The following is a 16,023-nucleotide window of genomic DNA, read 5'->3' on the forward strand; positions in this document are numbered from 1 at the left end:
CTACCCTATTTTTTAGGGGCCGACCCTATAACTTTTTATTACATTTGTCAAAAAAAAAAGTGCAGAAAACGCAATGAAAGCGAAATCGCCCGAGTCGCACACTTATTTCCCTGTCAAGTAGGTTTAATTTGTACACATTAGAAAAAAAAGTTAAAAAAAAAAAAAAAGTGATTGCCTACCTTCCTACCCTATTTTTTTTGGCTATGTTACCGTAACCACACCTTCTTTTTTTTTTTTTGCCTAACCCAACGATCTCTGACATGGATTACAGGACCTTTTCTGTGCGCACTTGGTCTTGTGCTAGCGTGTACACACAAAGGGGGATAGCAGGTCTACATATAAGTTGACCTGGGAGATGAGATTTGAACTCACGACCTTCCATGACGATTTACATGACGATTTGTTTTTTCTTTTTTTTTTTTCTTTCTTTTTTTTTTCCTCTCTTTTTTTAATCAAGAATTTTACGTCATTGGTCATTGTTTGCTTACATTCATTTCACTGAAGAAGAGCGTGGCCCGAAAGTCTTTGGAACTTGGTGTTTACTGTGTTTTTTTCTAATTGACCTTCCAATTAGGAGGCCGATGTCCTAATAATCCACTACGCCACTGCGCCTGTCTAGGGGCCAATTAATTCAGGCCTTCAGTCACAATGTGAAAAGCAGTCTGTATCAAATACCAGTATGATATGAGCCTGATGGTTGTAGAAGCTGACACTTAAACACGGCCATGCCAAACTAGTCTATGAAGGCATGCACAGCCCAGAAAATGTTGACAAAGCTATAGTTTAAGGCTGTCCTAATCAAACCCGAAGTTGACTTTGAAAAGACTTCGCAAAGACTTTTTACCCAAAACCAGTGCTAAAGCTTCGTGCAATCAGCTCCGTGAAGTATACTTCGCTTAGTCAGCTTCGCCAAGTTAAGGACAAACTAGAGGCTAATGCAGGTCTAAAGGCTATTCTTGACAGCCACGCAAGAGGAACTCACATCACTGTAGATATGTGTGAGAGAATATTGACTAAGCTATAGTAAAGACTAATGCAGCTCAAACGACTATTCTCGACAGCCACACAAGAGGAACTCACATCACTGTTGATATGTGTGTGCGGTCGCCTGTAGACATAGCGTAGGAAGATATCCTGCAGATGCTCCTGGCGCAGCAAGTGGAACCACAGTCTCTTCACCGGTAGAGTGGCCACAGAATTCCTGAGGGCAAAAATAAAGATATAAAAAAGTGGATAATCATTGCAAAAAAAAACAACCAGCAAGATTGTCTCATGAGCAAGTTTTATACCAAATCCTTTGTGTAAACTATTCGTGTAGGTGCCAACAAAGTTTTGTTCCACTTGATAAGAAGAACTGATGTGAATCAATAAACGAGTCATAAGGAATGCTGCCAGTCTCAAACCCATGACCTTCCCGCTTGGGAGGCCGACGTCTTATCCACTAAGCCATTGCGCATGTCACTGAAAGCAGTCAAAGACTCACACAAAGGGAGTGTGCTCCGCCTTGAGCAGGGCCTCCAGCTTGGAGATGGGTTTGCCGGAGATGATCTCCAGCGTGAGGCCGGGAATGAAGTTGTCGGGTGCGCCGGAGAAGAGCTCCAGGCGTGCCTGCATCATGGCCTCCCAGCGCTCCAGCAGTCGCATCATGGCGTGCAGCATGGGGGACACGATGGGCAGCTCTGAAACACCAAACACACACATACTTCAACATTCACAAATATGTACTTGTTGTTTGTTAAGGGCACAGATGCACCCTTCAACATTCCTTTCACAAAAAAACAGAGCTTCAGAAGTCTCCTCGAGGCGTGCAGCATGGGGGACACGATGAGCAGCTCTGAAACACCAAACACACACATCCTTCAACATTCACAAATATGTACTTGTTGTTTGTTAACCCCTCCACTGCCCACCCCGTATGTAATACGTGGTCATTTTTGGTTTGTCCTACGCCCATAACCGTATCTCATACGTGGGATTTGTGTCAACAACATTTCAGGACATTTCTGAAAACTAAATGGGAGGTAACCACTGTCCAAGTACTTGTAGGGGTTCTAAACACATTTCTTTCCCATAGACCGTTCGGATAATGCTGTTATACTGTGGCAGTGAAGGGGTTAAGGGCACAGATGCACCCTTCAACATTCCTTTCACAAAAAAACAGAGCTTCAGAAGTCTCCTCGAGGCGTGCAGCATGGGGGACACGATGAGCAGCTCTGAAAACATATTTCAACATTCAAAAATATGAACTTGTTGTTTGTTAAAGGCACAGATGCATGCTTCAACGTTCCTTTCACAAGAAACGGCGCATCAGAAGTCTGTATCAAATACCTTGGGTATTTTCGTGTTTCTATAACTCACCGAACTCTGACATGGATTACAGGATCTTTTCTGTGCACACTTGGTCTTGTGCTTGCGTGTGCACACGAAGGAGGATAAGGCACTAGCAGGTCTGCACATAAGTTGACCAGGGAGATGGGAAAAATCTCCACCCTTAACCCATCAGATAGAAAAATGAAGGCCCAAAAAACCTGGTCCACATACCTGTGAGTTCGATGCCCACCTGCGGGAGGAATGCACGGAGATTGGCGAGGATGGAGCGCATGATGGCGTAGCGCATCAGACACCAGCTGTACGAGTTGGGATCACAGTGCTCCTGCTGCCCACTCAGGTTCCTGTTGTCACACACACCCACATACCAAGTGTTATATCAAAGTCAAGGACCTAGTCTTTAAAGGCATAGAAAGCTGATGAATATACACGCTAATTGCTTTACCCAGAGCTGGAGACAGACTAAATTAAGTTCCCTGCAAAATATTGTGGTCTAGGAGCCCTTAAATGTTGAGATATTTGAATTTTTATTTTGATCTAGATGGTCCTATTTATAGATTTGGCAACACATGTAACGTTGATGCAAGGGAGCTAACACCGCGGCTTTGTTGACATCCTCACTTTTTCAGAGGCTAGAACAAGCTGTAATGCATGTATTATGGTCCGCGCATGGTGACATATCGTCATTACAAGGTCTTATGGTGCGTTTGACATCGATTGTGGGCAAACTACACTTTGTAAACACGGGAGTGCGTTAGTAATCCTTTAAAGGCTTTAACAGCAAAACCTAATCATTGTGGTCAAAATTTATTCATATGCATAACCCAAAACTGTTTTCCCATTACTTTTCATCTGTTTTACAATGTGCTTGAATGTTTACAAATTCACCTTAAAGTGGGAGTCAGTGACCACAGTAAAGTTTGTTTACATTTTAGTCCAACTTTGACCTCACGATTCTCTAATCAGTCAACAATTAATGCTTAAAAGAATAAAGGTGTAAAACAAATGTGTCCTTTGGGGTGTTTTTTTGTGTCTAGAAACTTTACATCAATGTGAAATTGCGTAAACCCTTGGCACTACCCTTTTCTACGAATAAGGTTCCTTCCTAACTTTAATGTTTTAACACCAAGAAACACAACATCAAAAGATGATTGCCCCAAAATCATAATCGCACTCACTAGATTAAGAGTTTTGCACTGGAAAATTATGCACAACATTTATCCGACCAACATTCTCCTGTGTAAAATGAAAGTAACGGAAACTAATAAATGTAATTCCTGTTGTGATGTAACTGATTTCATTGAACACTTCTTTTTTGAATGCCCGGTTGTATACAAATTCTGGAAGTTTATTGAAAAATTTATTTTTCGTACTTTAGAAATTAAGATTGTTTTGAAAGTTAGTGATGTTTTATTTGGTATGCATTTTGTAATGGTGAAAAAGGCAACTATGTATAAATTGAACCACATTATCTTAATCGGAAAGATGTGCGTTAGTATATATAAAAAAACAAATTTGTTTTTACCGTTGGAAAGTATTTTTAATAGGCAGTTACAGATAAGAAGCATTTTTGTGTGAGTGTTCGAAGAACAAAACGTTAAAAAAGTTAGCTTGTTGTACTCGATAAGTTGTATTTAATTCATTGTATGAGATATTGTTAATTGTTGTTATTTATTTGAATAAAAAATTTTTGAAAAAAATAAAAATAAATAATCGCACTCACAGGGTCTTGGGTCTTATGTTCTCCATCTCATCCTCATCCGAGTCCATATCACCATCACATTCATCCTCAGAGGCCACGGAATCGTCAGAGTCATAGTTGATGATGGAGCTGCTGGACGGTACGAATGGCTGTGGAATGCAACACATCATTCGTCATCATGTCATCTTCCAACAGTTGGTGTTGTTGAGCATACCCACACCTTACACTTATGGGACCACTTGCTACATGTACAAAGAATCAGACTCTTTCATTCTTCTTCTTCTTCTGTGTTCATGGGTTGAAATTCCCATGAACACACATATTTTTTTGCATGAGTGGGTTTTCACCTGTATGGTCGTTTTAAGGCCTGCCTGCAACTGAGGTCGAAAAAAAAAAGTGGAAAATTAAAAAAGAAAAATTAAAAAAAATTTAAAATTTTTTTTTTAAAAAAAAGAGTCATGCCTAAGTGTACCTTGGTCATGAAGTAGGTGATCATGCTGAGCTCCGGGGGCACAAACTTCTCCTTGTACGTCTCCTTTATGGGCCCGTCCTTCTCCCGCATCACCCCCTCCTTGCTGGCCTCCTTGGGGGCTCCCATCACCTTCATGTTGAACCGCAGGCGCTGCTTGGACATGGGGTCACCACCCAGCTCTGAGAACACAAAGTGTCAGCCGTGATTTATGAAAGTCGCTTGTTCATTTCAATGCTTGTTATTCTCTCAGGTGCCAGGAGAAAGGTTCCGTACAACTCTCGCTTACTCCATTACACATGTCGTATGCATAAAGAGCGATTACTTCCCTTTGTTATTTGATATTTTAACAACGCTCTGCCTCATGTCGTTTAAGATTCTCACAAGTGTTAGTGTTAGTGTTAGGAATGAATGGGGTATGATGTGCCGAGTCAGAGTACGCTTGTGACGAGAGATTCCGGATGGACATGAATTAGTTTATAGTCGTGTTTGAATGGTGAGCGAATCCAAAATTTTAATAATAAATTTTCATTTAATTAATATACTTACCCAACTCACATATAGCAATTAACTCTAGTTCAGTGCTGGTAACGCTGTACACGTTCCCCTTGGTAACAAGGGAGACCACCCTAAAAAAGAGTGATCCATCCCATAATATCAGACCGATGTCCGGTCCAACATCCGTATGCGTGCGCATACGCCGCCATTTGTATCATTCGAACGAAGCCCAACTCACTACTTTTTTAGAACCCCATACCACCACAGCGGGGAGGCGGGAGGGTTTAAACGATGTGAGTTGGGTAAGTATATTAATTAAATGAAAATTTATTATTAAAATTTTGGATTAAATTACATATTATTACCCAACTCACATATAGCAGATTGCTACTATAGGTGGCGGGTATATAGCGAAAATTACGATAATAGAACCTGTCCTGCGACTACCACAACCGGTAACGCGGAACTGCCGTCCTGTAACAAGACGCCTCTGAGGTAGAAGTTAATAAAAAATAAAAAATAAAAACCTCCTCAGACCACCAGTAAGCCGACTCCAGTACTTAAGCCAAAAAGGCCCGACCGGAGGACTGCCAAAGAGGAGGCCCATGCCCTTGCCTCAAACGTTCTAGCTATAGAGAAAGGCAAAACTGCCCTAACATCTCCAGACTGTGAATGTCAACAGGTAAACCTCTGTGTGATCAACATGGAGACTCACTTGGTTAAAGTCCCTTTCGCAATATCCTTACACCTGCTGTGTTAAGCGATATCATAAAAGCTTCTGACTTTCTGACCAATTGCCGAGTCCGTGACAGGTACCTTCTGAGCGTCCTCACCGGACAAAAAACCACATCAAGCTCCCCAGGAGCAAGAATCCAGTGTAGCAGTCCATCTAGGTAAGGTTGACTACAAAACGTCATACCTCTACCAGAGTAGATAGACCTTCTTCCCTCCATAACTCAGTGTTTAACGTCGTTTTCAACCGTTCAAGGTTAAACCACGACGGAGATGAAAGATAAGGCAAATGCCCTTTGATTCAATGATCTAACAAGATCCGTGAAAGACAGAAAAATCCTCGAAACTCGAAATGTTAAACTGGCTAAACGTGACTCTAAAGGAACCAAACTCATGCTTCAAGAAAAGAAAGTGCAATTGGAAGCTGGTTGCCCCCATTACCGCTTAAATGCCGAGGTTCAATCACGACCGAGATGAAAGATAAGGAAAGTGACCTTTGATTCACTAATCTAACAAGATCCGTGCGAGTCAGAAAAATCTTCGAACCTCGAAAAGTTTAATTGGCTAAACGCGACTCTAAAGGAGCCCAACTCTCACTTCATGAATTGAGAATGCAATTCGAAGCTGGTTTTCCCTATTTTCCGCTCAAATGCCAGAAAAATACAAAGAAAACCCACAAGTCATAGATCAGACTTTCTTAAAAGAGCTGTCTTTATTCAAAATAGCCAGCAAGCACGCTTACTCCCACTTCTCACAGAAGCTACTAGAGTAAGCTTAGCCGTTTTCCGTGATAAATCGCCAGGCTAGCCTTGAAAAAAGGGTAAAGCCAAGCTGCACCAAGCCGTAACAACGTGACCGAAATCTCATAAAGTCTTAAAAAAAACAAACATGGAAGACAACACGGAAACCCAAAAAGAAAGGTGGATAGCCACCTGCAATAAACAGAAAGAAGAGGAGTTCTTTCCGTAAGAAAAAAGCACTTTGAACCAAGCCAGTCAAAGTGGCAAGTGAACAAAACACAAAAACCCTATAGAGACTCTGAACCAAATCCAGAGTCGAGGCGGAAGCCCCTGAGAATTTCAAGGATACCCCTACAGTAGACATCCGTGTAAATCGAATGTGAGAAAGCAAAGATGCCTTCTTGCCAGCCTTAAGAGGTCTGGGAACCAAGATTGCAAAGACCCGTCTGTGAGACCAAAAGGTCGCCGAACAGATCTAAGAAAGAGCCCTGTGAAAGCGAGGGTATCGAGCCAAAGCTAAAATAGACAACAGCCAGCCTGAAGCTTTTCGTTTGGAAACAAACAAACCGCCAAGGCCTGCCTAACGCTTTCCCTTTTACCATGAGCTTCTCTTAGAAGGAAAAACCCCGCGTGCATAGCAGCGGATTCAAAGAGATAACCTTCAAACGAGAAAGAGATTAAAGTCACGCCAAAAGAACAAAACTTTGAAGGCAGAGGCTTACTCCTAGGTAAAAGACGGCAAAGCAACATCCTTTGTATCTGCGTCCTGTAGGACCACAAAGATAGCCATACAGAACGTAACCGCCCAGGCGAGAGAAAATAAAAACAAGTACAAAAGAGCCCATCAAAAAGAAAAGATGAGACAATCTACCCGAGCTAGGAGACCTTGATCTTACAGACAGTTTCTCCTTGCTATCAAAAACCCAATGGATGTTTGCCAAACCCGAGGGCGGTTCCGTAGAACGCAAAAAGAGAACCTAAGTTCTTAGGCTTGGCGTTAACCGAAGCCTACAGAAAGCGCTCCGTGAGTGACACGCTACTTGAGCGTGCAACACAAGCCAAAGCACCCTCGCCACAGGTCACACGTTGTCCACCAAGGAAGAGCCAAGTGGTGACAAAGAAGACTCGCTTGTGAAAACTTCCACAAGCACAAAGGATCCCGACGGAGGATCTAAGGGCTAGACACTCAAAGATTCTCCTCGGAAAGCTCAAAACAACTACGAACTGCCGCGAACAGCGACACAAGTGAAGTAAGAGCCTCCCTCCTGTTCAAAAGCATTATAATGAACATCGAAATGATGAGACCCAGTCACCCATCCCGATAAGGCTAAACTTGCCAACATCGGAAAATTTTCGAAAAAACAGAAAATTTCAAACGCCAGAATACCATGACCAGATCTCCATCCACCTGTCCCATGCCAGCTGGAAGACTGGAAGGGGAAGTGGATACAGCCTGTATAACAGCAAAGGAACCGCAGTAACGGAACCGGAAGCTAAAAGCTGAAAAGTGCCGACTACCAACGCAGTGTTAACAGTAGAAGGCTGTCCCATCCTGTAACCGGAAGATGCAGCCGCAAAAGCGGAAGCGAAACCGGCCGTGGATAAGTAAACATGAGAACCAACCGGTTGTATAGAAACACACCGGAAGATTCCATAGAACCTCGACCCATTACAGCTGCGAGCGCCACTGCCCTTGCTAACTTGAAATGGAACCTGAATACGGTGCTAATCGTTAATGCGGAAGCACCTACATCTGAACAGCCGTCAAGCACAACCGTGCAATCCGGAAGCTGCCTTCCTGTTTGACTCAAATTATCCAACAAGGAACCAGCCTTACTGCTCGCTTCCTGCCCCCCAGGAGGAAGCGGAAGTCAAAACTACAAGAAATATGCCATCTTCAGGGCAATGAACGACGATTCCCGGCCGCGGAAGTGAACCTACTGTTCCTCCGAACTCCGGAAGCCGTCGAACAAAGGCAGGGGTGGACGAGGCAAAAATATTCCTCAGCCACTCCTTCCTGTCAAGACCTAAATGCCGTTTATCACTGCGCACATCACTGCGCTGGACACCTTGAACGGCAAGCTAAGCTGGGTGACATCCACCACCGTGGACACCTCTCCAAACATCACCTTCCTACTCGGTATCAAAGTTAGGAAGGTGACCCCCAGAGAGACTCGCATGGCCAATCTAAGAATCACCCAGCCCAACAACTTCCTGCCCCCAGGGCGGAAGCTTACGTTGCCCAGCCACGAAAATGCGTGCTACATTCCTCGCGCGAACGTACACCACTTTCACCGGAGAACCCGGCTACACGTGGCCATATGCCAACTCCAGGGCAATGGACAACGATCCCCGAAAGCTGAAGAGAACATCCTGTTCCTCCGAACTTCCAGAAGTCGAAACCGGAAAGAGGTGGAGTCAGTTACGCCCTGCTCTCAACCACCCCTTCCGGTCAAAACTTAAATGCCGTTTTCCGCCGACCACGTCACTGCGCTGGACAACTTGAACGGCAAGTTAAGCTGGGTGTCATCCATCCCATGAACGCACCCTCGTTAACCTTCCTGCTCGCCATCGTAGTCAGGTAGGTGACCCTAGAATGACACCCATGGTCAGCCCCAGAGTCACCAATAACTTAAATGCCATTTCCGTTAGCCCACGTCACTGCGCTGGACAACTAAAACGGCAAGAAAGCTGGGTGTCGTTAGCCTTCCTGCTCGCCATCGAGTCAGGTAGGCCACCGCGGCCTATTCAGTCACACCGCCCTGCTGGAAACCAGACGCAGGAGGTTGACCTACAGACGGACACCCGCGGTCCGTCTCTCGAGGCTGGGAATCCTCTACCACTGAGGCATCCCCGTCATCCGCCCTACCCTCCGACTCGAGATCAAGCTCAGAGCCAGGAGGCAGAACATCAGACAGTTTATCGTCGGCAGAACCGACCACTTCCTGCCCCCTGGGCGGAAGAGGACTAAAACGGTCCCCGATATTCTCATTAAGAGACATACGGAGGCGTTCGTCCTTTCGCTGCTCATAAGAACTCTCACGGCCTCCAACGCACGAGAGAGCCCCCTGAGCTCGCACACCGGCAAGCGGTGTAGACATACCTTGTACTGGTGTCACATCGGGAGAGACACCAAGTCGGTACCCCCATCCTGCGAAGCATGGACATCCGCCCGAGTCACAGTCGCCGAAGGCTTAGCGGAAGTCGAAGCCGGAACTGCAGGCGACCGCCGGATCTTGGCTAAGGAAAGAAAACATCAGAAACACCCGCCGGAAGCGCACACAATTCCTCCCGAGTGGAAGAAAATCCAGACGCTAATGACGAAAACTTGAGAGCTCAGCGTCAACAATAAAGAAGCAACGTCGGCTGGCGCTAACCCAGGGCAGCCAGGCGAAACAGAAGCAGAAGAAGCTACACCAGAACGACTACTCTTGTCAGAAAGTAAACAAGTCTGACCGGAAGATTGTTTGTACGTCTGCTAACACGGGAGACTTAACAGAAGTTGACTCAGAGACACAGACGCGGACTTCCCTGCGCCCTTATCTCTCCTTGAGCTTCCTTTCGGAGGCGTAACGTCAGCTACCTGCCTCGAACTAGGCTTCCGTTAAGCGCTATCAACAAGCGCAGCCTCCGCCATAGCAAACAACTCACGAAAAATTTCACAGAAAACAATTTCAGAAAAATTTCACAAGTACAAACGAGCGACGAAAACGTCGCTAAAGTTACACAAAAACGGAAAGATCTCACCATACAGCATAGGTACAGGTGTAAAGTAAGGCGGCGACCAAGGGGAGAAGCCAAAGCAAAAGACTCTGGCGAAAAGCTGAAGACAGCAGGAGCGTACATCAGGAGCGTCCTACCCAGTTGAACCGCTGAGAGAGAATGATACAAATGGCGGCGTATGCGCACGCATACGGATGTTGGACCGGACATCGGTCTGATATTATGGGATGGATCACTCTTTTTTAGGGTGGTCTCCCTTGTTACCAAGGGGAACGTGTACAGCGTTACCAGCACTGAACTAGAGTTAATTGCTATATGTGAGTTGGGTAATAATATGTAATTTAATGACGAGTGTGTGAGCTGTGTATGAATGAATCAGTGCAGGCTAGGACAGCGAACGGTAAGGACGTGCAGTGGGGTATGTGCTAATGTGGTAGAATACTAGGTTAGGCTAACATTTCTATTTTCATATTTTGCTTTCTTTCCTTTTGGTAGTTATTTCTTTCGGTAGGCTTTCTCTCTTAGGTTAGGTTTCAGTAGGTTTCTTTTATATCTATAATTTGTAAAATAAAGTCATGTTAATGTTTATTCTTTCTCGTTTGTTATTTTTCATTATTCGTTTGTTTTGTTTTGTTGTCTGTGTCTCGCTCCGTTCGCCACACACCTCACTTCTCCTTCGGGATTGTGACAATTACATAGATATATGTGTAAGCACCTACACAATGTAGGCACACAGACACAACCATCAACGTGTAAACAGCTATTGACAAGTAAACGTCCACTCATAAAGGCCCAATTACACAGACCCCAAGCTATTTTTGCTTTCTTTTCACCCATGTTTTCCCCAAACATCTGCTATCATCCCATACACAAAACAAGAGGCGAAGCCTTCAAGGCTCACGTAAGAAATCGACAAACAGTAACACAAACTCAATCACTCCGTCACACACACACACACACAGTACACACACAGTACACACACACACACACACACACACACACACACACACACACACACACACACACACACACACAGAAAGAGCATAGGTGAAACTGTGCAAGAAAGCGAGACACTAGATCTAGATCTGTCTGTCTGCATGTAGCCTACTTACATGGACACGACTGCCAAATAGTCTCGGCCCGCTCAAAATAACAATCACCGAGACTTTCAGTAATTCCATCGCGTGACGTCTAACCCTCGTACGTCATAATGTGACGTCAATGTAATATGACGTCTTCAAATGTTAAAGTTTCTACCACAGACATACATACATACATACGCACGCACGCACGCACGCACAGACAGACAAAAGTTAGCATCGCATAGGCTACACTTCGTGAGCCAATGACTGTTTTTTTCTTTCTCTTCTGCTCTCCTGTCCATCCTCTCCCTTTGACCAGATAAAGAAGATTTGCTCAGGTACTTTCATAAACATGAACAACTCAACAAGTTTTCTTCCGATCAACCCTAATTCACTTACTGGGAATGTTTTTCTCCATTTTGAGCGCAGTTCTACAGCCTCCCCATAAGAGGGTGGCCCATGCTTTCTGGTCCAGACTTACTCCTATCAACCCTTCACTTACTGGGAATGTTTTTCTCCACTTTGAGTGCAGTTCTGCAGCCTCCACCAAAAAGGGTGGCCCATGCTTTCTGGTCCAGCTTGTTGGCCAAGAGTCGGTAGAGAATCTGTGTCTCAAACATGGCCAAGCCGTTGATGAGCAGAGACACGTACACCGACAGCAGCGCTTCGCACAGCAGCACGTGCAGCTTGGGGGCGTCCTCGTCTTTCGCGCTCAGCAGCAGACACTGCAGTGAAGTCACACCTGTGAGAACAAAATGTCAAAAGATAAAAGACAAGTGGAAAACAAAATTGACCAGTGATTGTTTGTTCGTTTATGGGCTGAAACTCCCACGGCTTTTACGTGTATGACCGTTTTTACCCCGCCATTTAGGCAGCCATACGCCGCTTTCGGAGGAAGCATGCTGGGTATTTTCGTGTTTCTATAACCCACCGAACTCTGACATGGATTACAGGGTCTTTTTCGTGCGCACTTGGTCTTGTGCTTGCGTGTACACACGGGGGTGTTCGGACACCGAGGAGAGTCTGCACACAAAGATGACTCTGAGAAATAAATCTCTCGCCGAAAATGGGGACGAACTCACGCTGACAGCGGCCAACTAGATACAAATCCAGCGCGCTACCGACTGAGCTACATCCCCGCCCTATTGACCAGTGATGACACACCTGCAGAACAAAATGTCAAAAGATAAAAGATAAGTAGAATATAAAACTGACCAGTCACATCACACCTGTCGAACAAAAAAGTCAGGTTATATAATATTCATCTAGTCTAGTGTTAATTTCACCGCTGAATTCACAATTCAAGGCTATATAATATTCATCTGGTTCAGTGTAGGTCCACCGCTGAATTCACAATTCAAGGTTATATAATATTCATCTGGTTCAGTGTAGGTCCATCGCTAAATTCACAATTCAAGGTTATATAACATTCATCTGGTTCAGTGAGTAGGTCCACCGCTGAATTCCCAATTCAAGGTTATATAATATTCATCTGGTCCAGTGTTAAGTTCACCGCTGAATTCCCAATTCAAGGTTATATAATATTCATCTGGTTCAGTGTAGGTTCACCGCTGAATTCACAATTCAAGGCTATATAATATTCATCTGGTTCAGTGTAGGTTCACCGCTGAATTCACAATTCAAGGTTATATAATATTCATCTGGTCCAGTGTTAAGTTCACCGCTGAATTCACAATTCAGGGTTATATAATATTCATCTGGTCTAGTGTTAATTTCACAGCTGAATTCACAATTGACAGGGACATACCTGGCCACTTGGCAGGCAGTGTGTTAATACGTTCCTCGCTGTTGGTTTCTGAGCGATGTCGCTGGCGTAGGATTCCTGCCATCAGGTTGCTGTTGGGTGCCACAAACATTCCCCTGAAACACAAAATACAATAGGTCTCAGACAAGTAGACAATTACCATCTCTGACAACTGTTCTCCCTTCCACAGATCCTGCACAAAAACAACTGGTTTAAACAGTATTTTATTCAGATACAAGTTTACAAAGCCATGGAATGTTTAATATAATGAAGGAGCACCGAACAAGGTAATCTTATCAATGTGCTCTTAGAGACAAAATGATAAAGTGGCTGACGGTACAGTAAAACCTGTCTCTAACGGACACCCTTGGGGAATGGTAATAGTGTCCCTATTAGACAGGTGTCCCTTCTTCACAGGTGGAGGGGCCGGGGCAATATTTTACAAAGAGCACGTAAAATGAACAAGACACTTTTTGTCAGTCCTGTAGTACGGTATGTATTTATTGGATTGAACATGAGACTCACTGAAAATGTGAGTAAACAAATGATACATGTAGCAAACAACAACAACAACAACAACAACATCCCCCCCCTACCCTCCACCTACCCCGTTCCCTACACACACTGTGCATTCAAACTTACGCAAGTCGGATGTCACAAAGCTAAAAATGGCTGACTCTTCATCAGCCATTCAACGGGAAATTCCGCAGTGTGTCTCGACCAAATTGGGTCAGCTCTTGTTTCATTCAATTTTTCTAGTCTCAGCATAAATGCATGGAACAAAAATTTAGCTGTGTTAACTATTGTTTCCTTCGAACGATTGCTTACAAAGAGAGAGAGATCATCACGTCTTCTTTTTCCGATTTGATCCTCGCGATCTGTGTTTTACCACATCCCATCTCCTTCGCCACATCTCGGCATGATTGGCCGCTATCTAGTTTTTACAAGGCAGCGACACGCTGCTCTAAAGTCAACGCTTTTCTTTTTCCTGCTGGAGATTCCATTTTCAAACACAGTAGTCTACTGTTGCTTTTGGTTGTGACTGTATCCACAATGCGGAAAAGCGAAAGTGAGCGAAGCGAAAGTGGGTCTCCATCTAAACAAGCCACTGATTGGTCAGAAAAGGGACAGGACAACCAATCAACAACCATTTGTGCTACGGCTACGGCTGCCGAGCACTGACTGCATAACAGTCGAGTTTTCGAAGTTGCGTTTTTATGTACGTTGTGTCCGTTTGTGACAGTGTTTACACTTCCTACGGTCCGAAAAATCGTGTCCGCGTCCGTAAGTGGCAGGTGTCCGCCCGTTAAAGGTTAGTTATTGTTGAAATCGTGTTCGTGCCATGATAAACTGTCCGTATGTAGCAGGTGGCCGTTACAACAAGGGTCCGCTAGACTCAGGTTTTACTGTAGTGTAAATAACAACTCATTCCTGAGTCCACACCCTCTTCCCTCCCCTTCAAACCCCCCCAAAAGAAGTAAAAGAGTAGTTCATGAATATGCCCTTAGTCATGATATAAATGTATAAGGCTGATGGGAAAAAAACATGCAATGGCTTCAAATGCAATTTTGGATGTTATAACAAGATCCTATGAGAATATGTGATTTAATGCTTTTATGGCAAATAATGTCTGATTCTTTTTTGTGCGAATGGTAAAAAAAAATTGAAGAAGATTTATGTTTTATGATACAACATGCAAATGTAATCAGAAAAAATAAAAAAAAATAAAAACGGTAGGTAATTGGAACGTTTATAAAAGATAAAACAAAACGTTACATTTACTAGTACGTCGACCCAAAGGTCTTTGACGTAGACAGACACTTATGAAACAGATGATGATTACTTCGCCGGCATTTTGCAAGCGAGTATATAGCCACACGATCTTGTTCATTATCCGTTTTATAAGTGTCTGTCTGTCTGTCTGTCTGTCTGTCTGTCTGTCTGTCTGTCTGTCTACTTCAAAGACCTTTGGGTCGACCTACTGTAAATGTAACGTTTTGTTTTGTCTACAATAAACGTTCCAATTACCTACCATTCTTGTTTTTCGATTCTGAATTTTGGAACGTTGGCAGTCTATCTGTTTTTTGATTTTTGTAATCAGAAAGTCTCTGACCTGCCTGAAAATTAGCTTACAAAAAATGTGACATGTTAGTAAATCCAAAAACAAAGAGACTGCCAACGTTCCAAAATTCAGAATCAAAAAACAAGAAAGGTAGGTTGTTGGAACGTTTGTTACTGACAAAACAATACATAAAATAAATAAATAAATGTATTGTTTTGTCAATAACAAACATTCCAACAACCTACCTTTCTTGTTTTATGTTAGTAAATGATCAATTTTAGTAAAAAAAAGGTCACCGTCCAGGGCTCTCCTTTCTCAAGTGAAGGTGCATGCATTGGTCTACAGGGTGCTTTTAAGTACAGTTCACATAACTGTTACAATACAGAAGACATAAATTCTTATCCCCAAAACAGTAACTCAGGGTTCTGTAACTGCATCCACCCCCGCCCAAAACATCAATCAATCAATCAATCAATGAGTCTTATATCGCGCATATTCCATGGGTACAGTTCTAGGCGCTCTGCAGTGATGCCGTGTGAGATGAAATTTTATACGGCCAGTAGATTGCAGCCATTTCGGCGCATATTTACCTTTCACGGCCTATTATTCCAAGTCACACGGGTATAGGTAGACAATTATTAACTGTGCCTAAGCAATTTTGCCAGGAAAGACCCTTTTGTCAATCGTGGGATCTTTAACGTGCACACCCAATGTAGTGTACACGGGGGGAGGTTCGGACACCGAAGAGAGTCTGCACACAAAGTTGACTCTGTGAAATAAATTTCCGCCGAACCTGGGATCGAACTCACGCTGACAGCGGCCAACTGAATACAAATCCAGCGCGCTACCAACTGCTCGCTATATCCCCGCCCAACATTGCTTTTGTCTTCGAAAATATGCTTCCTGAGATCTAAGCATAAAT

The 16,023-nt window shown here is 43.8% G+C and overlaps 1 protein-coding gene across 2 annotated transcripts in view; it reads right to left on the reverse strand.

The window, feature by feature from the left end:
- The window catches only part of LOC138947869 (dmX-like protein 2), a 128,695-nt gene that overhangs the window by 33,461 nt on the left and 79,211 nt on the right, over positions 1 to 16,023 (reverse strand). For both annotated transcript variants that reach the window (XM_070319443.1, XM_070319433.1), the window contains exons 44-50: positions 13,043 to 13,155; positions 11,777 to 12,016; positions 4,503 to 4,681; positions 4,052 to 4,179; positions 2,542 to 2,672; positions 1,484 to 1,679; positions 1,081 to 1,201 (exon numbers count right to left, since the gene is read on the reverse strand). In XM_070319443.1, the coding sequence (XP_070175544.1) occupies positions 1,081 to 1,201; positions 1,484 to 1,679; positions 2,542 to 2,672; positions 4,052 to 4,179; positions 4,503 to 4,681; positions 11,777 to 12,016; positions 13,043 to 13,155 (1,108 nt within the window). The remainder of the gene's footprint in view (positions 1 to 1,080; positions 1,202 to 1,483; positions 1,680 to 2,541; positions 2,673 to 4,051; positions 4,180 to 4,502; positions 4,682 to 11,776; positions 12,017 to 13,042; positions 13,156 to 16,023) is intronic.

The sequence above is a fragment of the Littorina saxatilis genome, linkage group LG1, assembly GCF_037325665.1.
Source record: "Littorina saxatilis isolate snail1 linkage group LG1, US_GU_Lsax_2.0, whole genome shotgun sequence".
Classification (NCBI taxonomy): domain Eukaryota; kingdom Metazoa; phylum Mollusca; class Gastropoda; order Littorinimorpha; family Littorinidae; genus Littorina; species Littorina saxatilis.